We start from the raw sequence: 25,564 nt of genomic DNA, 5'->3' as shown, positions 1-25,564 counted from the left end.
GTTTGAAAAATGTTGGAAAACAAAATTCTAAACAATGTCTGATAGAGGTAAAAAAAAAAAAAAGTCTGAAAAATGTCCGAAAAATGTTGGAAAACAAAAGTCTAAACAATATCTGAAAGAGGTAAAAAAAAAAAAGAATGATAAAAAAAGTTTGAAAAAAAAGTCCGAAAAATATCTGAAAAAAAAGTTTAAAAAAAAGTCCGAAAAATGTCTGAAAAAGAGTTTGAAAAAAAAGTTTGAAATATGTCTGAAAACAGTAAAAAAAATAAAATAAAGTCTGAAAAATGTCTGAAAAGAAAGTCAGAAAAATGTCTGAAAAAAAAGTTTGAAAAAAAAGTCAGAAAAAAAAGTTGGAAAACAAAAGTCTAAACAATATCTGAAAAAGGCAAAAAAAAAAAGTCTGAAAAAAAAGTTTGTAAAAAAAGTCCGAAAAATGTCTGAAAAAAACGTTTGAAAAAAAAAGTTTGAAAAATTTTGGAAAAAAGAAGTCTAAACAATGTCTGAAAAAGATTAAAAAAAAAAAAAAAGTCTGAAAAATGTCTGAAAAAAAAGTTTGAAAAAAAATCCAAAAAATATCTGAAAAAAACGTTTGAAAAAAAAAGTTTGAAAAATGTTGGAAAACAAAAGTCTAAACAATGTCTGATAGAGGTAAAAAAGAAAAATGTTGGAAAACAAAAGTCTAAACAATATCTGAAAGAGGTAAAAAAAAAAAAAAAAATCTGAAAAAAAAGTTTAAAAAAAAGTCCGAAAAATGTCTGAAAAAAATCGTTTGAAAAAGAAAGTTTGAAAAATGTTGGAAAACAAAATTCTAAACAATGTCTGATGGAGGTAAAAAAAAAAAAACAGTCTGAAAAATGTCCGAAAAATGTTGGAAAACAAAAGTCTAAACAATATCTGAAAGAGGTAAAAAAAAAAAGTCTGAAAAAAAAGTTTGAAAAAAAGTCCGAAAAATATCTGAAAAAAAGTTTAAAAAAAAGTCCGAAAAATGTCTGAAAAAGAGTTTGAAAAAAAAGTTTGAAATATGTCTGAAAACAGTAAAAAAAAAATAAAATAAAGTCTGAAAAATGTCTGAAAAGAAAGTCAGAAAAATGTCTGAAAAAAAGTTTGAAAAAAAAGTCAGAAAAATGTCTGAAAAAAAAGTTTGAAAAAAAAAAAGTTGGAAAACAAAAGTTTGTAAAAAATGTCTGAAAAAAAAGTTTGAAAAAAAATGTCTGAAAAAAAAGTTGGAAAACAAAAGTCTAAACAATATCTGAAAAAGGCAAAAAAAAAAAAAAAGTCTGAAAAAAAATGTTGGAAAAAAAGTCTAAACAATGTCTGAAAAAGATTAAAAAAAAAAAAAAAAGTCTGAAAAATGTCTGAAAAAAAAGTTTGAAAAAAAAATCCAAAAAATATTTGAAAAAATCGTTTGAAAAAAAAAGTTTGAAAAATGTTGGAAAACAAAAGTCTAAACAATATCTGAAAGAGGTAAAAAAAAAAAAAAATCTGAAAAAAAAGTTTAAAAAAAAGTCCGAAAAATGTCTGAAAAAAAAGTTTGAAAAAAAAGTTTGAAATATGTCTGAAAACAGTAAAAAAAAAAATAAAATAAAGTCTGAAAAATAGTCTGAAAAATGTCTGAAAAAAAAGTTTGAAAAAAATGTCCGAAAAATAATATCAAAAATAAATGTAGCCATTAATCAATTGATAAAATGTGACATAAATTGATATTTCTGTCATATTTATTTATATTTGTATTTATTCCCTTATTTATTTACTCCTTTTATTTATTCATTGATCTATTTTCATTCATTTTTACATTTATTTATTTATTTTGCATTATTATTTATTTATTTATTCCTGCACGATTTTCCTTTTGCATTTCACTCCTTATTTATTTCCCCAAACTTACTTACTGTAATGACTGTGTATGAGCCGTTCACTTATTTATTTCTGTATTTTCTTTATACATATACTTGTAAGTAATAAGAAAATCCCTTAATTACAAAATTAAGTAATATTCTTAAAAAAATAAGTAAATTACTTATTTATAAAAATCGTCAAATCCTTTATTACAGCATTAAGTAAAATTCTTAAAAAATAAGTACTTAATCATGAAAATTTTCAAAATCCTTTATTACAGCATTAAGTGAAATTCTTATGAAATAAGTAAAATCCTTCATTAGTAAAACAGTAGTAAAAGTAAAATCTTCAATTATAAATTTGTGTAAATTTGTTAAGTACAACATCAAGAAAATTTCACAATTACAAAATTTGGTAAATTCCTTAAATACAAAAGTAAAGTTCATAGAAATTAAGCACATTCTTTAAGTGCAAAATTAAGTAAACACCTTATTTACAGAAATTAGCCAAATTCTACTGAAATAAAATTAAGTTAAATACTAATGTAATAAGAAAATCCCTTAATTACAAAATTAAGTAAAATTCTTAAAAAATAAGTAAATTACTTAATTATGAAAATCATCAAATCCTTGATTACAGCATTAAGTGAGATTCTTATAAAATGAACAAAATCCATCATTAGAAAAAATGTAGTAAAAGTAAAATCCTGAATTATAAATTTGTGTAAATATGTTAAGTACAACATCAAGAAAATTCCCAAAGTACAAAATTTGGTAAATTCCTTAAATACAGACGTAAGTGAAATTCATAGAAATTAAGCACATTCTTTAAGTGCAAAATTAAGTAATCTCCTTATGTACAAAAATTAGCCAAATTCTACTGAAATAAAATTAATTAAAATTCTTATGTAATAAGAAATTTCCTTAATTAAAACAATTAAGTAAAATTCTTAAATAAATAAGTAAATTACTTAATTATGAAAATTTGCAAAATTCTTGATTACAGCATTAAGTGAAATTCTTATGAAATAAGCAAAATCCTTCATTAGAAAAAAAAGTAGTAAAAGTAAAATCTTCAATTATAAATTTTCCCTATGTACAAAATTAAGCAAAATTCTAATGAAATACTAAAATTCCTTCATCACATTATAAGCTGTTAATACTCTTATATTTTTGCTCCCAATGGTATTATTATGGTTATTTTTTTAGCTAAATGTGGTCCTGCTCACAACAATAAATGAGCCATGTGAACCACAAGGGAGCGCTAAAGTGAGCTCATAAAGTTCATGTGTCACTAACCAGATGAAACTGGTGTGAAAACAGCCTCTGGTTTTTAATACTCTGCTTTGTTTGCTGGCTACATGACTTTGATTCATTCATTATAGATATTGTTGAATCACAAACACCAACAGATTGTCAACGTGGCAGCAGATGTGCTTCACCAACCCTGGATGTGCTCCAGATCTACAGATCCAACAGTCGGTGACATGTTTTTACTCTGATCTCAGGATGTCATTCTTCAGTTGTCTTCAGATTTGACTGGTAATACAGACTTTAGAGGATATATATCAATGTTCTACATTTATCTTAATTTAATATAAAGCACTGTTCCCGATCGGCCTGGGTCGGACTCCGGTATTCCTGCTTTCAAGTCTAGTTTTCAATGACACTTTATGTTTGTGAGGTGTTTTTAGAGATTTACATCTTCAGGAGGAACCAATGGGCTACAAGAGACTAACACATTGTTGGTTTTCATGTTGAGAGTGAAACAAATGATAGTATATGATGTAATAGAATAGAAGCAGCCTTCTTGTTTGAAGGGAACATGCGTCTAAAATGAGCTGCTGCTGGGTTGTGTTATAAATCCATCTGGATGTGAGATGAGCTCCTTGGAGGTGCTACTCTGCTCCCTGAGCTCCTTCCTCTTCAGCTGCAGGAACACCCAGGTTATAATAATCCGGCTCAGCCTTCTCCCGTCTGCTCGGCCTCTGCCCCCTCTTGCCCTGGAGACACATGACAGCACACAGATGTGACTTCCTGCATCACTCCTCTCTCTTCACTTCAATAAACACAGACTGAGTGCTTCATGTCAGTCAGCGGTCTGAACAACAGACGTGTGTCAGTACCTTATAGTAGAAGTAAAGGCCAATGTTCTCCAACAGCAGAATCAGCGGCAGGACGATCGCTCTGATGATGAAAGGCCTTAGATCTGATCAAACACATGGACAGTCATCACATCACATCACATGACATCATGAGTCCAACAGCTCCCATTAAACACAAACTGTAGTGACCTGAAATCTAAAAGCACTTCTTCAATCTGCTTTATGTGAATCCAGGCTCTGAGGACGGAGACTGTTCTTTGTTGGACAGATTAGAAAGTCCTCTGAGATTAATCTGTAGAAATACAACTGACGTGACTTTAGTGAGACTTTTATATGTTTACAACCAAACATGCTCCGTCCTCCAGTCGACTGTTTGCTGTTGACATTCATCCACTTTGTACAAGTGTGGTTACTATATGACATGTGGAACACAATGACAGTAGTCACAGTGTCATTCCACAAACAACAACATGCACGGACTTATTATGACTGAACATGTCATAACCCTTAAAGCACTTTGATGAAGTACTACTAGTACTACTTAAATTAAGTAGTACTAGTACTACATCTCTCTCTTTAATCGGTTGTGAGCAGACGTCCTAAAGTGACGTCATCTCCACGTAGAATAAACCTCTAATTTATATTTATGTTTTAATCGCTGTGATCTCTGAAGGCTCCGACAAAATTCATCAAACTTCTTAAATACAAAGATAAGGAAAATTATAATGAAATAAAAAAAAATCCTGAATTACAAAATTAAGTAAACTTCTTATGAAATAATCAAAGTCCTTAATTATTAAAATAAGCCCAGTTCTTGATTAGAGAATGAAAGCTTCTCTGTTGTCAGCTGATCATTTCCACATTTTCCAAACCTGCATGTAAACAGTCAGCTTACCTGCGACGGTGAGAGAGATCAGACGGCTCTCAGAGAAGAAGTCGTGAGAAAAAACATAGACGTGATAAACACATCTGTAGCTTCCTTGGTGGGCGGGCTCTGCAGCAGGAAACAGGAAGTGGGCGGAGTGATTGACAGCTGGCTGGGTGTAGTTGAGTGCTGAGGTGGAGGAGGTGAAGGTGAGCTGGAAGGAGCCTCCTGGGTACTGTGGCTGGACGGAGCAGCTGATGGTGAAGGTGGAGCCCCTGAGCACGTGAAACCCCTGCTGCTGGGCCTCGGAGACCCGGTCCACGGAGGAGGACCCAGAGATGTTGGGCTGAAGCAGCAGGTCTGTAAACACAGAGAGATGATTGGCTGAGAGCCGGAGCACGTTCAGTCTGAAAACAGCGTGCACTGGTTTGCTACGGTTTCCGGGTTGAACGGCGTGTTTCCTGGAAATGGTGCACAACAGGCTTTGAGGTGCGTTTCCTCTCATTTGGTGGGTGTGTCAGAGGTGTTACCCGATCAGCCGCGACGTGCACGAATCCCGCCGTATTATAAAGGCAGTGCATTAGCGTAGCACAACAGAGTGTTCACTGCACCGCCGTTTCCGTTTCATTTTTATGGACCCTCAGTTCAACTAAATGGACCTGATCTTGTGTCTCCTCGTCTCCTCGATCCTCGGTGCGCCGGGTTGTGATCCAGAAATCGATCTCAGCGCTCCATCTTGAAGGACATCCCAATTCTAACTATCCAATTCCTAAAATGCATCTGGAGGAGCGAGAAGGCTCGCCGAAGGAGCTATGAGCGACGATACATCCGTGTATACTTTGCATAAGTCTTCTCGGCACTCATGTTTTCTTTTCTTTCTTTTTTTTAACAACTTTATTGAGGCCGTTATCAAGTTTAAAACACTATACAGTATATAACCCGAGTCTACAATTACAAACACGCCGATGTGGCTTTAAAATGACGGCTCTGAGGAGAGGAGGTCTCAAAGCCTGTTGCCTCAACTCCTCTCTCCTCGCGTCTCTTCCTCGCCTCCTCAGCTCACATCTCTGGTGGGCGGGACTAAGACACTAGCAGAGGAGGCGAGGAAACGAATGGAGGATGTAGGAACTGTGAAATGGGAAAGGCCTCCAGACAGACAGGTGTGTCCTGTCAGGTGAAGCTCAGCAGTCTGTGGAGAGTTTGAAGCTTTCAGAAACAAGCCCACTTCTATGGCAAACTGTTTAAACATTTAATAGCTGGACAGGAGATTCATCAGAGATATCTGCAACGCTGTTTAGACTAGTCATAACTCTAATTCTAGATATCTGTAATTACATTTAGACTAGTACGATTCAAACTACTTTTACCATTCATGTGTATGGGGTTTCTCATTACGGATATCCACAACTGAATTCTGACTAGTCGTAACTCCAGTTATAGATATCTACAATTCAATTCTGACTAGTCATAATGAGGTTTGAGATATCTGGAATAAGAACTCTGACTAGTCACAATGTGATTACGACTAGTCAGAATGTAGTTGTAGATATCTCTAATGTTAATTCTTGATAGTCAAGCTGAGCTATTAAATGTTAAAACAGCTCTCCATACACTTCTCTACACTTTAGGATGTCATTGTCCTGGATAACTTTACAGTTCAGTCCAATGGAAACCACCGACTGTCACTGTGACGGAGGAAGGAACATACTGGAAACATTACTGTCATAGATGATGTCATAGATGATGTCACTGATGGGCTTACCTGAGCAGGTGAGATTCAGGATGGACTTAGAGGAATGTGATGTTACACACTCCCTCAGAGCAGATCCAGACTGAACACAGTCAGACCTGATCCTCCACATAGATCTGTATGAGGACATTCTCTCTTCTACAGAAACAGCAGAGCCACAGTCCAAGTCTCTGCAGGCAGCAGCTGCTTCCTTCAGGGTCCAACCAGGGTAATAGTTACTCACTGGTCTCCAGTCTCCCTGATGTTTCAGCTCCAGTGTTCCTCCACAGCGACTGTCTCCTCCCACCAACCTGACAGGCTCTGAACAGAAACAAGAGAGTCGTCAGTAAAAGAATAAAGTGAGTTTCATTAGAACAGAAATGAACCAGATCAGAGCTGCAGCTCCTCTTCTACCTGAGCAGGTGAGTCCAACAGCTTTGCCAGGTGAGCAGGTGTTTCTATCTGAGCCTGAGCTTCTACAGTCCAGGAGAGCAGACTCAGTTCCTCCACACTGGAACTCTTTGGTCCACATTGAAGCCTCCACGTCTCCATAGAGCGCCCCCTGGAGGACTGAAGGAGCCCCACAGCCAAGCTCCCTACAGACCACCTCTGCATCCTGCTGGTCAAAGTCAGCTTCACACACTGAGGACCACCACTGGTTAGAGGGGTTAGTCTTCACCTCCAGTCTGCCTGAGCACAGTCTAGTCCCATTCACCAGCCTGACAGAGTCTGGAGAGATGATAGAAGATGAAATAGAGAGAGATAAAAGACACCAGACACTCAATAAAAAGATGTCATTAACAACAATTCAGTGATTCAAACTGGAGGAGTTCAGAGCGGTCCCTGCCATCGATTATCTAGCAGCACACAGCCTCTTCTCAAGCCTCAGGGCCCTATTTTAACCTTTACATGATATTTTAGCAGATAATTATTAAATAATGTTTATAATAAAGTAGTTTTAGATAGATTTTGAGGTAAATATTGGGGTAATTTGGCAGTAATTCTAAAGAAATATCAAATAGGTTACCTGCTAATTATCACCTAATTACCATGAAATTAGCGGAGCTATAAAATGAAGTGTTAGCCAACGTAGTGCTATGATGTTGGATGTTACAGGGACTGTGATAAATGTTAATTGCACAAAAAAGTAACTTTTTTACTCAGATTTTATGCATATGATGTTGTGTTCTTTATACTATGACAGTTTTCCTAAAATTAAATTAAAAGAAATGACAATATATGGTGATATACTGAATGGTAACCCCTGTATCATGATACGCATCATATCACCAGATTCTTTCCAATACACAGCCCTGATGTAATAGAATAAATCCAGCCTTCTGGTTTAAAGGGAACATTCATATAAATGAGCTGCTGGTGGGTGAATATAGAATTTAGTTAAATAACACACATGTTGATGAAATAGAAATGTGAACAGAGACACCTGTGACGTATCAAAGAGGCCACATGTCATATTTAATTGATGTGGCTTTAAAATGACGGCTCTGAGGAGAGGAGGTCTCATTTTGTTAAAAGCCTGTTGCCTCAACTCCTCTCTCCTCGCGTCTCTTCCTCGCCTCCTCAGCTCACATCTCTGGTGGGCGGGACTAAGACGTGAGGAGAGGAGACGAGGAAAGGAATGGAGGATGTAGGAACTGTGAAATGGGAAAGGCCTCCAGACAGACAGGTGTGTCCTGTCAGGTGAAGCTCAGCAGTCTGTGGAGAGTTTGAAGCTTTCAGAAACAAGCCCACTTCTATGGCAAACTGTTTAAACATTTAATAGCTGGACAGGAGATTCATCAGAGATATCTGCAACGCTGTTTAGACTAGTCATAACTCTAATTCTAGATATCTGTAATTACATTTAGACTAGTCATAACTCTAATTCTAGATATCTGTAATTACATTTAGACTAGTCATAACTCTAATTCTAGATATCTGTAATTACATTTAGACTAGTCATAACTCTAATTCTAGATATCTGTAATTACATTTAGACTAGTATGATTAAAACTACCTTTACCATTCATGTGTATGGGGTTTCTCATTACGGATATCTACAATTCAATTCTTACTAGTCATAATGAGGTTATAGATATCTGTAACTGTTATTAAGGATAGTCAGAACTGAATTACAGATATCTATAACTATCATTTGGACTAGTCACAATGATGTTATAGATATCTGGAATAAGAGCTCTGACTAGTCACAATGTGATTACAACTAGTCAGAATGTAGTTGTAGATATCTCTAATGTTAATTCTTGATAGTCAAGCTGAGCTATTAAATGTTAAAACAGCTCTCCATACACTTCTCTACACTTTAGGATGTCATTGTCCTGGATAACTTTACAGTTCAGTCCAATGGAAACCACCGACTGTCACTGTGACGGAGGAAGGAACATACTGGAAACATTACTGTCATAGATGATGTCATAGATGATGTCACTGATGGGCTTACCTGAGCAGGTGAGATTCAGGATGGAGTTAGAGGAATCTGATGTTGCACACTCCCTCAGAGCAGATCCAGACTGAACACAGTCAGGCCTGATCCACCACACAGATCTGACTGAGGACTCCTCTCTCCGTTCTACAGAAACAGCAGAGCCACAGTCCAAGTCTCTGCAGGCAGCAGCTGCTGCCTTCAGGTTCCAGTAAGAGTAACGGTCCCCCACTGGTCTCCAGTCTCCCTGTTTCAGCTCCAGTGTTCCTGCACAGCGACTGTCTCCTCCCACCAACCTGACAGGCTCTGAACAGAAACAAGAGAGTCGTCAGTAAAAGAATAAAGTGAGTTTCATTAGAACAGAAATGAACCAGATCAGAGCTGCAGCTCCTCTTCTACCTGAGCAGGTGAGTCCAACAGCTTTGCCAGGTGAGCAGGTGTTTCTATCTGAGCCTGAGCTTCTGGAGAGTCCAGGAGAGCAGACTCAGTTCCTCCACACTGGAACTCTTTGGTCCACATTGAAGCCTCCATGTCTCCATAGAGCGCCCCCTGGAGGACTGAAGGAGCCCCACAGCCAAGCTGCCTACAGACCACCTCTGCATCCTGCTGGTCAAAGTCAGCTTCACACACTGAGGACCACCACTGGTTAGAGTGGTTAGTCTTCACCTCCAGTCTGCCTGAGCACAGACTAGCCCCATTCACCAGTCTGACAGAGTCTGGAGAGATGATAGAAGATGAAATAGAGAGCGATAAAAGACACCAGACACTCAATAAAAAGATGTCATTAACAACAATTCAGTGATTCCAACTGGAGGAGTTCAGAGCGGTCCCTGCCATCGATTATCTAGCAGCACACAGCCTCTTCTCAAGCCTCAGGGCCCTATTTTAACCTTTACATGATATTTTAGCAGATAATTATTAAATAATGTTTATAATAAAGTAGTTTTAGATAGATTTTGAGGTAAATATTGGGGTAATTTGGCAGTAATTCTAAAGAAATATCAAATAGGTTACTTGCTAATTATCACCTAATCACCATGGAAGTAGCGGAGCTGTAAAATGAAGTGTTAGCCAACGTAGTGCTATGATGTTGGATGTTACAGGGACTGTGATAAATGTTAATTGCATAAAAAAGTAACTTATTTTACTCAGATTTTATGCATATGGTGTTGTGTTCTTTATACTATGACAGTTTTCCTAAAATTAAATAAAATAAATTACAATATATGGTGATATACTGAATGGTAACCTCTGTATCATGATACGTATCGTATCACCAGATTCTTTCCAATACACAGCCCTGATGTAATAGAATAAATCCAGCCTTCTGGTTTAAAGGGAACATTCATATAAATGAGCTGCTGGTGGGTGAATATAGAATTTAGTTAAAATAACACACAAATTGATGAAATAGAAATGTGAACAGAGACACCTGTGACGTATCAAAGAGGCCACATGTCATATTTAATTGATGTGGCTTTAAAATGACGGCTCTGAGGAGAGGAGGTCTCATTTTGTTAAAAGCCTGTTGCCTCAACTCCTCTCTCCTCGCGTCTCTTCCTCGCCTCCTCAGCTCACATCTCTGGTGGGCGGGACTAAGACACTAGCAGAGGAGGCGAGGAAAGGAATGGAGGATGTAGGAACTGTGAAATGGGAAAGGCCTCCAGACAGACAGGTGTGTCCTGTCAGGTGAAGCTCAGCAGTCTGTGGAGAGTTTCAAGCTTTCAGAAACAAGCCCACTTCTATGGCAAACTGTTTAAACATTTAATAGCTGGACAGGAGATTCATCAGAGATATCTGCAACGTTGTTTAGACTAGTCATAACTCTAATTCTATACATCTGTAATTACATTTAGACTAGTCATAACTCTAATTCTAGATATCTGTAATTACATTTAGACTAGTCATAACTCTAATTCTAGATATCTGTAATTACATTTAGACTAGTATGATTAAAACTACTTTTACCATTCATGTGTATGGGGTTTCTCATTACGGATATCCACAACTGAATTATGACTAGTCGTAACTCCAGTTTCAGATATCTACAATTTAATTCTGTCTAGTCATAATGAGGTTTGAGATATCTGAAACTGTTATTAAGGATAGTCAGAACTGAATTACAGATATCTATAACTATCATTTGGACTAGTCACAATGATGTTATAGATATCTGGAATAAGAGCTCTGACTAGTCACAATGTGATTACGACTAGTCAGAATGTAGTTGTAGATATCTCTAATGTTAATTCTTGATAGTCAAGCTGAGCTATTAAATGTTAAAACAGCTCTCCATACACTTCTCTACACTTTAGGATGTCATTGTCCTGGATAACTTTACAGTTCAGTCCAATGGAAACCACCGACTGTCACTGTGACGGAGGAAGGAACATACTGGAAACATTACTGTCATAGATGATGTCATAGATGATGTCACTGATGGGCTTACCTGAGCAGGTGAGATTCAGGATGGAGTTAGAGGAACCTGATGTTGCACACTCCCTCAGAGCAGATCCAGACTGAACACAGTCAGACCTGATCCTCCACATAGATCTCCGTGAGGACTCCTTTCTCTGTTCTACAGAAACAGCAGAGCCACAGTCCAAGTCTCTGCAGACAGCAGCTGCTTCCTTCAGGGTCCAGTCAGAGTCACGGTCCCCCACTGGTCTCCAGTCTCCCTGATGTTTCAGATCCAGTTTTCCTGCACAGCGACTGTCTCCTCCCACCAACCTGACAGGCTCTGAACAGAAACAAGAGAGTCGTCAGTAAAAGAATAAAGTGAGTTTCATTAGAACAGAAATGAACCAGATCAGAGCTGCAGCTCCTCTTCTACCTGAGCAGGTGAGTCCAACAGCTTTGCCAGGTGAGCAGGTGTTTCTCTCTGAGCCTGAGCTTCTACAGTCCAGGAGAGCAGACTCAGTTCCTCCACACTGGAACTCTTTGGTACACATTGAAGTCTCCACGTCTCCATAGAGCGCCCCCTGGAGAACTGAAGGAGCCCCACAGCCAAGCTCCCTACAGACCACCTCTGCATCCTGCTGGTCAAAGTCAGCTTCACACACTGAGGACCACCACTGGTTAGAGTGGTTAGTCTTCACCTCCAGTCTGCCTGAGCACAGACTAGTCCCATTCACCAGTCTGACAGAGTCTGGAGAGATGATAGAAGATGAAATAGAGAGAGATAAAAGACACCAGACACTCAATAAAAAGATGTCATGAAACAACAATTCAGTGATTCAAACTGGACTCAGAACAGTTCCAACATGAGTTCATCTCCAGAAAGCTGTAAAGCTGAAGAAGGAGTCCTTTCAGGCTGGTTGCTGGTTGGCCGAGGGGACTCCTGAAGCAGCAGACATGTATGTTTCATATCAGTGATGTGACGGTGAGGAAATGTTCCCTCCGGTTAATAAACTGATGGCAACACCGGTGTTACCGATTACACCGGACATTTTACAAGAACAGATGACGGTCAACATGTGTAGCGTGCTGACTCTGATCTCTACCGCCGGGTGGCGGTGTGTCTCGCCTCTCCAGTAGAGCTTTTGCTGAGGGGCTGTAGAGGTCTACCTGGCGCCGCTGCGCCGCACACACCCACTGTGTCCTCCTCACGGCGATTACCTCATTAACGTTGTGGTTACCTCATAGCATTTGGGTTTAAATTTGAAATATATCCAAATAGGTGCGTTTGCTTTTCGCTTCGACACCAAATCCTCCGCCATCGTCTTGTCTGTCAGCTCTCTCTCATCCTGTGTGTGAAACCTGACTCCTGCTACTCTGAGCTGATTCCTTACGGAGCAGATGAATTCACTTTCAGATCGTAGCTTCCGTCGTCTGACTATCTGTTGATAACATGCCGCTGACACACCAACATAAAGTAAATGGGTTTTATTACTGTATAAAAAGCAAGACGAGGGTGGGGACGGTGGGGACGTAATGTAATCGGTGTTTGCCCGACCACCATGTAACACCGACTACCGCGACAAGCCTATTTCATATCTACAGATATATATCTTGGTGCATTCAGCAGCTGATTTACGGAGGCAGCAGATCAACAGACTCCATCATGGCTGCTGGGATTCTAGCTGCTGCATGTGTGTGTCATTATGGGTACATTACTGTCATAGATGATGTCACAGATGATGTCACTGATGGGCTTACCTGAGCAGGTGAGATTCAGGATGGAGCTAGAGGAATCTGATGTTGCACACTCCCTCAGAGTATATCCAGACTGAACACAGACAGACCTGATCAACCACACAGATCTGACTGAGGACTCCTTTCTCTGTTCTACAGAAACAGCAGAGCCACAGTCCAAGTCTCTGCAGGCAGCTGCTGCTTCCTTCAGGGTCCAGCCAGAGTAACGGCCATCCACTGGTCTCCAGCCTCTCTGATGTTTCAGCTCCAGTGTTCCTGCACAGCGACTGTCTCCTCCCACCAACCTGACGGACTCTGAACAGAAACAAGAGAGTCGTCAGTAAAAGAAGTGAATTTAAGAAAAGATTAAACTGAGACTTGACTTTATTTCTTTATTTCTCTTTTTGTATTTACCTGTTGAGTTGTGATTTTCTTCAGCCTGGAGTCCTGTAGAAATACACAAATATTTATTGTTTTAAGTACATTTTTGGAGACGTGACGGAGCTGCTGGCGGGGTGCCTTGAGACTGGCTGGATGTTGCAGTACCGCCGTTTGGCCACTACAAACCAACGACGGTACGTTTTTTACAATTTTCGTATGCTCTTTCATTATTAAATTCACTTTGATTCACCATCAATTTTCATAAAACTGCCAATATTCAGCCTTTCTAGTTCATTGCGCTGGTTAGCATTATAGCTACGCTAATGTTAGCGTTTAGCAGACGCCTGGAACGTCTGGAAGGGTATAGCCAAACAGAGGCAGAGTAGGGGCTGGCATACTGAGTCGGCACGCCCAGTGAGTCATGAAATCTCCCATAGAAATACATACATAGACGCTGCATTGGACGCTTCAGCCCGTTGCAGCGATACGTCAACGTGGGCACCATATTGGACCAGGCAAGACTGGCCTGTAACCCTGTACTAGGGAACGGGGGAGCTGCCGTTTTTCTGGATAAAAAGCACTATAACGTCTACATTCCTCAACCGATTTCAACAAGTCGGTAAGCCAAATGGACAAAGGCTATATTGTTAACATCGTTATGTTTGTGGAGCTGGACTTTGACTATGTTGGTGCCTTGGCCTCCAGGAACTAGCCCTGTAGCTTTCAGCCTCCTTGCCCAAGGCACTTTGTAGATATGGCCTCTGTCCACTCGGCATACCCGAGGCCCTGCAGTATGGTATGTGAAGTGGACAAATCAAGTCCACTTCACATACCTTACTGCAGAGCCTCAGGTATGCCGAGTGGACCTTGTCCAATGGCAATACCTCGGCCAATCGTAGCGACTTGGAATTGGATTTCTGTCTCTCAGAGTGTTTTGAGCCATTTTATCAATTTTCTCTGATTTACTTCGAACTTGGCACACGGGAAGCTCCGCCTCCAGGGAAGGAAAAAATCAATGGTTTTCGAAATCTAAAAATGTCAATATTAATGTATTGCCAGTGGACGCGTTGACCTTTCTTGACCTTTAACCAGTTAAGGCCATATTTTGGGCATCGTCTGATGGCAATACCCAAGTGATTAAGGACAACCCCGTTCAATGGCAATACCCAAAGAGCCTGCCATCTGGTGGACAGATGAGATGAAGGGTTGCGCTGAGAGCGCAGACAATTTGGGAATACTTTGTAATATCATAACTCCGGGGGGGAAAGGGCCAGAGCTCCAGTTTTCGGCCCCCTCGATCATCTTAAAATGTAGTTAATTTAATAATGATAATAATAATAACTTGGATTTATATAGCGCCTTTCAAGAAACCCAAGGACGCTTCAACATAGACATAAATAAACACAACAAATGGAACATAACAGTAGCTAGGGGCCATAGGCCTTGGTGAAGAGGTGGGTTTTGAGAAGTCTTTTGAAGCTGTCAGCTCGATGTATAACAGCCAGCCCGCTGCCACGACCAATGGAGCGAGGCTTCTGTATGTAGACATATCCAGGGGGAGTGGCTTGATTAAGTGCCATGAAATCCTGCTGAATTTGCCAAGTCTCAGTTAGGCAGAGAAAGTCGATTTTCCTGTCAGTGATGATATCATGGATGAGTAGTGCTTTATTGTTAATTGAGCGAGCATTCTGCAGCATAAATGTTGCACTGTTGTAGTGAATGCTGGGGAATTTAGAGCCCTTTCCCTGATTTTTAGGACCCCGTCTATGTACGTATGTCTATGTATACATGTCTTTATATATATATGTCTATATATATGTCTATTATGTACATTTCTGAGTATACATGTCTATATATATACAGACGTAGGCAAAATCGTTGGTAACCTTCCGTTAAAGAAAGAAAAACCCACAATGGTCACTGAAATAACTTGAAACTGACAAAAGTAATAATAAATAAAAATTCACTGAAAATTAACTAATGAAAATCAGCTGTTGTTTTTGAATTATGGTTCAGCAGAATCATTTAAAAAAACAAACTAATGAAACTGGCCTAGACAAAAATTATGGTACTCTTAACTTAATATTTAGTTGCACAACCTTTTGAGGCAATCACTGCAAACAAGCGATTTCTGTAACTCTCAATGAGACTTCTGCACCTGTCGACAGGTATGTTGGCCCACTCCTCGTGAGCAAACTGCTCCAGCTGTCTCAGGTTTGAAGGGTGCCTTCTCCAGACTGCATGTTTCAGCTCCTTCCACAGATGTTCAATAGGATTTAGATCAGGGCTCATAGAAGGCCACTTCATAACAGTCCAATGTTTAGTTCTTAGCCATTCTTGGGTGTTTTTAGCTGTGTTTTGGGTCATTATCCTGTTTGAGGACCCATGACCTGCAACTGAGACCAAGCTTTCTGACACTGGGCAGCACATTTCGCTCCAGAATGCCTTGATAGTCTTGAGATTTCATTGCACCCTGCACAGATTCAAGACACTCTGTGCCAGATGCAGCAAAGCAGCCCCATAACATAACCGAGCCTCCTCCATGTTTCACATTAGGTACAGTGTTCTTTTCTTTGGATGCTTCATCTCTTTGTCTGTGAACATAGAGCTGATGTGACTTGCCAAAAAGCTCCAGTTTTGTCTCATCTGTCCAAAGGACATTCTCCCAGAAGCTTTGTGGCTTGTCAATATGCATTTTGGCAAATTCCAGTCTCGCTTTTTTATGATTTGGTGTCCTCCTCGGTCGTCTTCCATTAAGTCCACTTTGGCTCAAACAGTGACGGATGGTGCGATCGGACACTGATGTACCTTGACCTTGGAGTTCACCTCTAATCTCTTTGGAAGTTGTTCTGGGCTCTTTGGTTACCATTCGTATTATCCGTTTCTTCGATTTGTCATCAATTTTCCTCTTGCGGCCACGTCCAGGGAGGTAGGCTACAGTCCCATGGACCTTAAACTTCTGAATAATATGTGCAGCTGTAGTCACAGGAACATCAAGCTGCTTGGAGATGGTCTTATAGCCTTTACCTTTAACATGAAGGTCTATAATGTTCTTTCTCATCTCCTGAGACAACTCTCTCCTTAGCTTTCTGTGGTCCATGTTCAGTGTGGTACACACCATGACACCAAACAGCACAGTGACTACTTTTCACCCTTTAATTAGGCAGACTGACTGATTACAAGTTTGAAGATACCTGTGATGCTATTTACAGGACACACCTTAGTTTAATATGTCCCTATGGTCACATTATTTTACATCTTTTCTAGGGCTACCATCATTTTTGTCTAGGCCAGTTTCATCAGTTTGTTTTTTAAAATGATTCTGTTGAACCACAATTCAAAAGCAACAGCTGATTTTCATTAGTTAATTTTCAGTAAATTTTTATTTATTATTACTTTTGTCAGTTTCAAGTTATTTCAGTGACCATTGTGGGTTTTTCTCTCTTCAACGGAATGGTACCAACAACTTTGCCTACGTCTGTATATATATATATATGTCTATGTATATATGTCTGTGTATACATGTCTATATATACATTTTTATGTATATATATTTATGTATATGTCTATATATACATGTCAATGTATGTATGTCTGTGTATACATGTCTATGTATACATGTCTCTATATACACAGTATATGTCAATGTATGTATGTCTGTGTATACATGTCTATGTATACATGTCTGTATATACACAGTATATGTCTATGTATACATGTCTATGTATATATATATATACTGGAAAAACAAAGTTCGGAAACTTGTGTTTGGTCGATTATTTCTCTGTTGTTACAATGCTAATGGTCATTGTATTTTACATCGTTGGAAAGCCTGTTTATTTACCTTCGCAATGATGTCCAACTTGTAAGGATCATGCATTTGTGAGATGAGCAGCACAGCTGATTATGTGGGTAGCGCCAAAGAAATATTTGCCAAAATGCTCTGCCAATGGTAAACAGTGTATTCTCCTGTTGGAATTGACTCTTGTTTTGAGTTGTTTGGTGGATTGGATGATTGAACTCTCTATCAGTAACAAGGAACAAACAAGAGATATTGGCAATTTTACACTTTATTCATTTAATCCACCGTCAGGAGCCTCAGTAGCGGTGGAATATCCATACGCAGCCACAAGAGCCTGGCACTTCCTCCTCATGCTGGTCACCAAATAATCGACCAAACACAAGTTTCCGAACTTTGTTTTTCCAGTTTATATATATATGTCTATGGTCTCTCCTGTTTTGGTCCTCAGTGATGAATACATTGGGTTTCCTGTGGCTGCTTCACAATAAACGTCCCACTGTGTTTGTCCAGTTGAGGTGTTTTAATGTGAAGCAGCAGCAGCAGGAATTGTTGTGTTAGCATTAGCAGTAGGTTAATGCAGCTCAGATACGGCTGTAGGAGAGTGAACAGGAGACAGTGAGGCTGATATCAATCAGAGCAGTTTACAAACAGCATCACTGATAACGTGCTGCATCGTTTCCTCTCAATGTGTCATGAGTCTGAATCTATGGCGGACTCAGTCACTAACCATGAAGCCCACCGCCCAGAGAGATCATTACTGAGTACACATACGGCTCCACTGACTACAGCAATAACAACTGACTAAAGATAGAATCAAACACTTGGTTTGATTTGGTGAAAATTAAAGATTATAACCAGGGCTGTCAAGTTAATGTGTTAAAGCAAATATGTTTTAATGCCATCCATTTCTTTAATGAATTAACACAACTTGTGATTTTTAGGTTGTAGCGGCTCAGTTTTAAAGCTGGAGTGAAGATACAGGTATCATATGAGACTAGAACACATAAGGAAAAGGCATGTCCGTTTTCAAAGGGGGCCCTTGTCCCTTGACTTATTTATTTCTGTATTCTTTTCTTTATACATTTCTACTTCATTATGAAAATTAGGAAAATATTCTGGACAATGTCTGTCATTGTTTTGTGTTGTTAATTGATTTGCAATAATAAATATATACATACATTTGCATAAAGCAGCATATTAGTCCACTCCCATGTTGATAAGAGTGTTAAATAGTTGACAATTCTCCCTTTAAGGTTCATTTAGAACAGATATAAAAATGTGTGATTAATCATGATTAACTATTTTAATTGATTGACAGCCTTGGTATTTATGTATTAATTTTATTAACATTTACATTTATTTATATATAAAAATATATAACATATAATATATATAAAAGTGTGTGATTAAAACTAAATAACCATGAATGTTTTTTTGGACAGAGCCATGCTATGTGTTTCCCCCTGTTTACACTCTTTATGCTAAGCTAAGCTAACCATGTCCTGACGCCAAATGTTGAACTCTGCCTTTAATATTCTACAATAGCACTTTTCTTATTGCATTCAACACACACACACACACACACACACACACACAAACTTGTTTTCCTCCCTTGTGGGGTCGCAATTTTTTTGCCCAGTTGTGGGGTCCACCCTTTCCAGCGGTTCTACACCTCTGTAAAACATCAGGCCAGATCATCTTCTCCAGTGATGTCTAATCGTTCAGCTGAGGTGATCTCTTATCAGTTGATATAAACCCGTTCATTTAAACAAACTTCAGGCAACTTGGAAGCATCAAAATATCAGCGATCAGTTAACAGGAAATCCAGAAATCATGACGCTTAATGTCAGTAAAATGCACGCAGCGCGTTCCCGTTCTCTCTTTGACAGTTTAACCCAGACTACTGGCTTCAGGGCCAGATCCGGCCCCGAAATACTTTGATAAGGCCGCCCTTATAATAACAGTAATAATGAATTTTATTCATATAGAACACTTATAGCGCAATTTATGCTTCACATAAACATTAAAACAATCATAATACAACCTTAAAACAATTTACACAAAAGAACCATTAAAAGTGTTAAAATAGGATAAATAAAATTAAAGACTGAATATTTAGAGACCAAGTTTAAAACACAGATATATAAAAATGCTATTAATCATGATCAACTATTTTAATCTATTGAAAGTCGTAGTATTTATGTATTCATTTTATTAACATTTAAATGTATTTATTTATTTTCTATTTATTTTAAATTAATAAATTAATTTATAAATTATTAAATTGTATTTATTTATTTATTTTCCCTGTGCAATTTCTTCACTATTTATTTTCCAAAACTTATTTATTTATGTTTTCTTTTCTTTATACATTTCTACTTCATTATGAAAATAAGTACAATATTCTGGACAATATCTGTCATTGTTTTGTGTTGTTAATTAATTTACAATAAAAAATATATAAATACATTTGCATAAAGCAGCATATTAGTCCACTCCCATGTTGATAAGAGGATTAAATACTGACAAATCTCCCTTTAAGGTTAATTTAGAACAGACATAAAAGTGTGTGATTAATCATGATTAACTATTTTAATTGATTGACAGTCCTAGTATTTATGTATTCATTTTATTGACATTTAAATTGATATATTTATTTTTGCATTTATTTTCTATTATTTTAAATTAATAAATGAATTTATAAATAATTAAATTGTATTTATTTATTTTCCCTTTGCATTTTCTTCCTTATTTATCTCCCCAAGATTATATATTGCTGTATTCTTTTCTTTATACATTTCTACTTCATTATGAAAATTAGTACAATATTCTGGACAATATCTGTCATTGTTTTTCAATAATGTATATATATATATACACATATATATATATATATAAATAAATACATTTACATAAATCAGCCTATTTGTCCACTCCCATGTTGATAAGAGTATTAAATACTTGACAAATCTCCCTTTAAGGTTCACTTTGAACGGATATAAAAATGCGTGATTAATTTGTGATTAATCCAGATTAACTATTTTAATCAACTTTAATGTGTACGGTTTTACAGCATCCATGTTCCCTGTTTGCCTTTTCTTCCTTTGAGTGTGTAGGTGATGTGATGTGATGTGATGTGATGTGTGTGGTGATGATCAGTGTCGGCCCGCCAGATACGCTGAATATGCAGCTGCGTAGGGCCACACAAATCCTTTTTTTCCTTTAAATTAGGGCTGTCAAGCAATTAAAATATTTAATCATGATTAATCACAAATTAATCACACATTTTGTATCCGTTCAAAATGTACCTTAAAGGGAGATTTGTTAAGTATTTAATACTCTTACCAACATGGGAGTGGACAAATATGCTGCTTTATGCAAATGTATGAATATATTTATTATTGGAAATCACATCTTACTAGTACGTACTGCTAGTATAGTATGAGGTTGTACTACTAGTATAGTATGAGGTTGTACTGCTAGTATAGTATGAGGTTGTATTACTAGTATAGTATGAGGTTGTACTGCTAGTATAGTATGAGGTTGTATTACTAGTATAGTATGAGGTTGTATTACTAGTATAGTATGAGGTTGTACTGCTAGTATAGTATGAGGTTGTATTACTAGTATAGTATGAGGTTGTACTGCTAGTATAGTATGAGGTTGTACTGCTAGTATAGTACAGTCTGAGGGTGTGTGTGTGATCAGGTGGTTCTCTGATTTAAAGATCAATATAAAGGTGTGAATAATAACACATGATGTGTAAAGCAGAGTCCTACCTGAGCTCCACAGCAGCAGCAGCAGCAGCACCAACAGGTGATCCATGATGTCCAGGTAGACCGTCTCTCTGCTCTGTGTGTGCTGTCCTCATTGGAAGAGCTGCAGCTTCACTCATCATTTACTCTTCTTTAGTTTTATACATGATATTTATCCTCCTCTGAGCTGCGTGTCTGAGGAACTGATGTGTTGATAAGAAGCTGCTGACAGATTACTAATTATGGCACTGAGGTTTCTGTTACCGTGACAACCAGGGCAGGCTGAGATGCTGCTGTCAGATTAATGCTGTCAGAGAGATCTTATCATTTCCTGTTAAATGTGTTGACCTCAGCAGAGAGTCGTTCAGAGCAGACTGAACTACTGCTGCAACTAACCGTTATATTAATAGTTGATAAATATGTCCGTTCTGTTATTCATGGAATCAATCAGTGAGGAAGGGAAACATCAGGAAACAGTGAAACATGTGCAGCACAGTCTGTCAGAGTCTAAGGTGACGTCTTTAAATGTCTTGTTTTGTCCGTCCAACAGTCAAAAAGTCTCTTCAGAGCTGTCGATACTACAAATACATGTAGGCATTAATTAATTGATAAAATGTCACATAAAAGATCTTTATTTATTTACCTTTGTGTTAATTCGCTACTCTTCTATTTAATTTTTGTCTTTTATATATTTATTTAATTAGTAAACTTTTAATTTTATTTTTGCATTTATTATTTTAATTTTAAATACATTTTTTGAATTTATTTATTCATTATTAAATTGTATGTATTTATTTGTGTATTTATATATTTATTTCTGCATGATTCTTTCTTTTTGCAGACCCACATTCATTTACCAAATTTATATCTATATTATTATTCTGTTTTAAAATGATGCAGTGGGTGAAGTTACACTTTAATAGGAGCACTGGGGTGTCAGGTGTGATTGTGTGGCATGGTGGTGGTTTACATCTCAGGTCAGGACCGGCTCTGTATGCAAACCTTTTAGAAAAAAGAAAACGTCATGAACTGAGACATTTACTGATCTAAACTAACTATTAGCTAATATTGGAGAGAATTGTATGTAGGCTGCATCACTGAGTAAATCTCTCTCAGTTTACATGTCTATGTGTTTAGAAGGAGAAAGAGAGCATGCTAGACCCGGCAGCTCACGTTTTTGTTCCCGTAGTCCAAAGGTACTCGGTCTGAAGATACCCGAGGGCCGAGCACCAAAGCAGCAATGAAACAGACCAACGTTTCGTATGCTATTTCATTATTAAAGTCACTTTGATTCAACATCAATTTTCATAAAACTGCCAATATTCGGGCCTTTCTAGTTCATTGCTTTGGTTAGCATTAAACAAACGTTCAAAAAATGTTCATAGTGTGTGAGAAAAGAATCGTTTATAGATGTTAGCGTTTAGCAGACGCCTGGAAGGTGTCACAGCCCGGCTCTAGAACTGTGACCAAAACGGGAGACACACGGGTATACTGAATAAATAAAGAGATTTATTAACCTAAAACTGTAAAAAGTCAAAAGAATGTCTGGGAGGAGTCTGTAGAGTCAGTAGTGTAGGGAGTGGATGTGTGAAATTGTGCTGCATGGATGTTGTGCTGTAAAACAAAGACAAAGAACCAAAACCATTTAACAAAGGTGAAATGTGCAAGGAGGTCTGCCGGACCCAGACTGCTGCAGGCTCTGGCTTTAAGCAGGGAGCACACCTGGCCCAGGTGTGTCTCATGCTGCTGATTAGCCTCATCAGGTCTGCAGCCTGATGAGAGAAAGCAAACACAGTACAAGATCCAGACACAGAGGGGCCGTCACAAAGGGTATAGCCAAACAGAGGCAGAGTAGGGTCGGGCACACTGGGTCGGCTCGCCCAGCGAGTCATGAAATCTCCCATAGAACTGTATAAATAGACGCAGCATTGGACGCTTCAGGCCGTTGCAGCGATACGTCAACGTGGCGCCTTTATGGACCTGGCCAGACTGGGCTGTAACCCTGTACTAGTGAACGGGGGAGCTGCCGTTTTTCTGGATAAAAAGCACTATAACGTCTACATTTCTCAACCGATTTCAACCAGTCGTTATTATATTAAAGGGTTTATGATCTACGAGGAGTAGAAAAATAAAGTTTAGTCTCCAGTTACTTAGAATCTGGATAGTTAAGGTATAATCGCTGATAGACGCTCAGGAGACGAGTGTGTACCGTAGGCTGACATGAACTGAATTACTGACCTGATAGAAAATAATTCATTTATCAGAAGGAACTGTTAAAACTCACGTTTGTCCAGTATGGCTTTGACTTACTTTCCCTCTTTAAGGTTAATACTTGTAGAGATGTCCCTGTATAATATAATATAATGTAGTATAATGTAATGTAATATGATGTAATATAATATAATGAAATGTCATCCTCCTCAGCAATCATGCTTTCAATCTATAGGCTACCCCTAACACTGCTACTTATTGTGTTTGAGTCTCTTTGTGGTTGTTTTATAACTTATTGAGGTTGTTTTATAACTTATTGTGGTTGTTTTATAACTTATTGTGGTTGTTTTATAACATATTGTGGTTGTTTTGAGTGTCTTTGAGGTTGTTTTATAACGTATTGTGGTTGTTTTGAGTGTCTTTGAGGTTGTTTTATAACGTATTGTGGTTGTTTTGAGTGTCTTTGAGGTTGTTTTATAACTTATTGTGGTTGTTTTGAGTGTCTTTGAGGTTGTTTTATAACGTATTGTGGTTGTTTTGAGTGTCTTTGAGGTTGTTTTATAACGTATTGTGGTTGTTTTGAGTGTCTTTGAGGTTGTTTTATAACGTATTGTGGTTGTTTTGAGTGTCTTTGAGGTTGTTTTATAACTTATTGTGGTTGTTTTGAGTGTCTTTGAGGTTGTTTTATAACGTATTGTGGTTGTTTTGGGTGTCTTTGTCGCAGCCTTTGCGTTTGTTAAATTCTGTCCATTAAAGATGATCTTTACAGACTGTGAACTCTAGTAGTAGTCGTTAACTCCTCTGAGCTGCGTGTCTGTGGAACTGATATTTTGATAAGAAGCTGCTGACAGATTACTGATTCTAGGACTGTGGTTTCTGTTACCGTTACAACCAGGGCAGGCTGAGATGCTGCTGTCAGATTAATGCTGTCAGAGTGATCTTATCGTTTCCTGGTAAATGAGTCGACCTCAGCAGACAGTCCTTAAGAGCAGACTGAACTACCGCTGTAACTAACCGTTATACCAATAGTTGATGAATCTGTCCGTTCTGTTATTCATGGAATCAATCAGTGAGGAAGGGAAACATCAGGAAACAGTGAAACATGTGCAGCACAGTCTGTCAGAGTCTAAGGTGACATCTTTAAATGTCTTGTTTTGTCCGTCCAACAGTCCAAAAGTCTCTTCAGAGCTGTCGATTCCTGTTGGAGCGTCACTAAAACTGTTAGCTGTAAAATGATCCTGAGATACGACATGGTGCAGGAGGATATTTTAATGTTTCAGTGGGTCTGAAGCTGTGAATAAAAACTTGATGTTGGTGTGTGTGATCAGGTGGTTCTCTGATTTAAAGATCAATATAAAGGTGTGAATAATAACACATGATGTTTAAAGCAGAGTCCTACCTGAGCTCCACAGCAGCAGCAGGTGATCCATGACGTCCAGGTAGACCGCCTCTCTGCTCTGTGTGTTCTGTCCTCACTGGAAGAGCTGCAGCTTCACTCATCATTTACTTCTCTTTAGTTTTACAGTGAAGACTCCTCATCTGACCGAGTCTCTGTCACACGATCAGGTCTTTCTGTCGGCCGTGTTTACAGTTTGACCAGTGGATCAGACATTGTTTTTGCCTTTTTACTTATTTATTTTTATTTTACCTTTGTTTCCAAATGACTCCCCCTTTTTTTGTTTCATTTGTATGTGATGTGAAAATGTGATGTCTGTGATGTGTTTGGGGGTGAAATGTCCCTTTAGTGGCTGGTTGTGACTTCCTGTTTGTCCTGCAGATGGCAGAAACTGCCCATTTTTAGCACCTCAGCAGCAGCAACACCATTTAAAGTTTGTCTCGTCCAGCCTGTAATATGTTGACAATATACCGGCAAAAGCCAAAATGAACTCCCAGACACCAGGAGTCCAAAATCAACATCATGGCACTTTGTGATGAAAATGCTTTGTGTGTTTTGTAAAGAAAAAGAACATTACAATAGATTGTTTATAACACCATATTTTGAACACATTCATATTGTACCATAAAGGAGAGGGTAGGACCATATTTCCATCTACAGTATGATGATGAAACGAGAGATTGATTGAAAGAAAGCCTCTGTAGAAAAGTCTGACATTCTAAAACATTCTTCACGTGTGTACAACGGCGACGGGATCATCTCCACGCTGATTTCATCAAGACAGAATCTTAATGAGCTGCTGAAGTCAGTTTAAATGCAGGAGACGGGTCGATATGAAAAACTCAATCTCAACATGTTCACCTTTTGGAGAAAAAAAATGTGCATGCAATATAATGAGGCTGCACACT

The 25,564-nt window shown here is 38.2% G+C and overlaps 2 protein-coding genes across 2 annotated transcripts; both read right to left on the bottom strand.

The window, feature by feature from the left end:
• Positions 1 to 3,522: 3,522 nt before the first annotated feature.
• On the bottom strand, positions 3,523 to 11,706 carry LOC119495092 (scavenger receptor cysteine-rich type 1 protein M130-like). The gene is made up of 6 exons (XM_037781301.1): positions 11,427 to 11,706; positions 6,949 to 7,263; positions 6,568 to 6,855; positions 4,836 to 5,165; positions 3,962 to 4,044; positions 3,523 to 3,838 (listed from the first exon to the last, which is right to left on the bottom strand). Exons 1-6 carry the CDS (start codon positions 11,524 to 11,526, stop codon positions 3,734 to 3,736), a joined length of 1,221 nt encoding a protein of 406 aa, XP_037637229.1. The 5' UTR covers positions 11,527 to 11,706; the 3' UTR covers positions 3,523 to 3,733.
• A 579-nt stretch (positions 11,707 to 12,285) lies between these two features.
• LOC119495727 (soluble scavenger receptor cysteine-rich domain-containing protein SSC5D-like) lies at positions 12,286 to 24,690 on the bottom strand. The gene is made up of 6 exons (XM_037782484.1): positions 24,660 to 24,690; positions 22,772 to 22,821; positions 21,074 to 21,155; positions 13,526 to 13,558; positions 13,136 to 13,426; positions 12,286 to 12,317 (listed from the first exon to the last, which is right to left on the bottom strand). Exons 1-6 carry the CDS (start codon positions 24,688 to 24,690, stop codon positions 12,286 to 12,288), a joined length of 519 nt encoding a protein of 172 aa, XP_037638412.1.
• Between the last annotated feature and the right edge of the window lie 874 nt (positions 24,691 to 25,564).

The sequence above is a fragment of the Sebastes umbrosus genome, chromosome 10, assembly GCF_015220745.1.
Source record: "Sebastes umbrosus isolate fSebUmb1 chromosome 10, fSebUmb1.pri, whole genome shotgun sequence".
NCBI lineage: Eukaryota > Metazoa > Chordata > Actinopteri > Perciformes > Sebastidae > Sebastes > Sebastes umbrosus.
The sequence above is the reverse complement of the archived record's forward strand: the minus strand, read 5'-3'. Positions and strand labels throughout refer to the sequence as shown.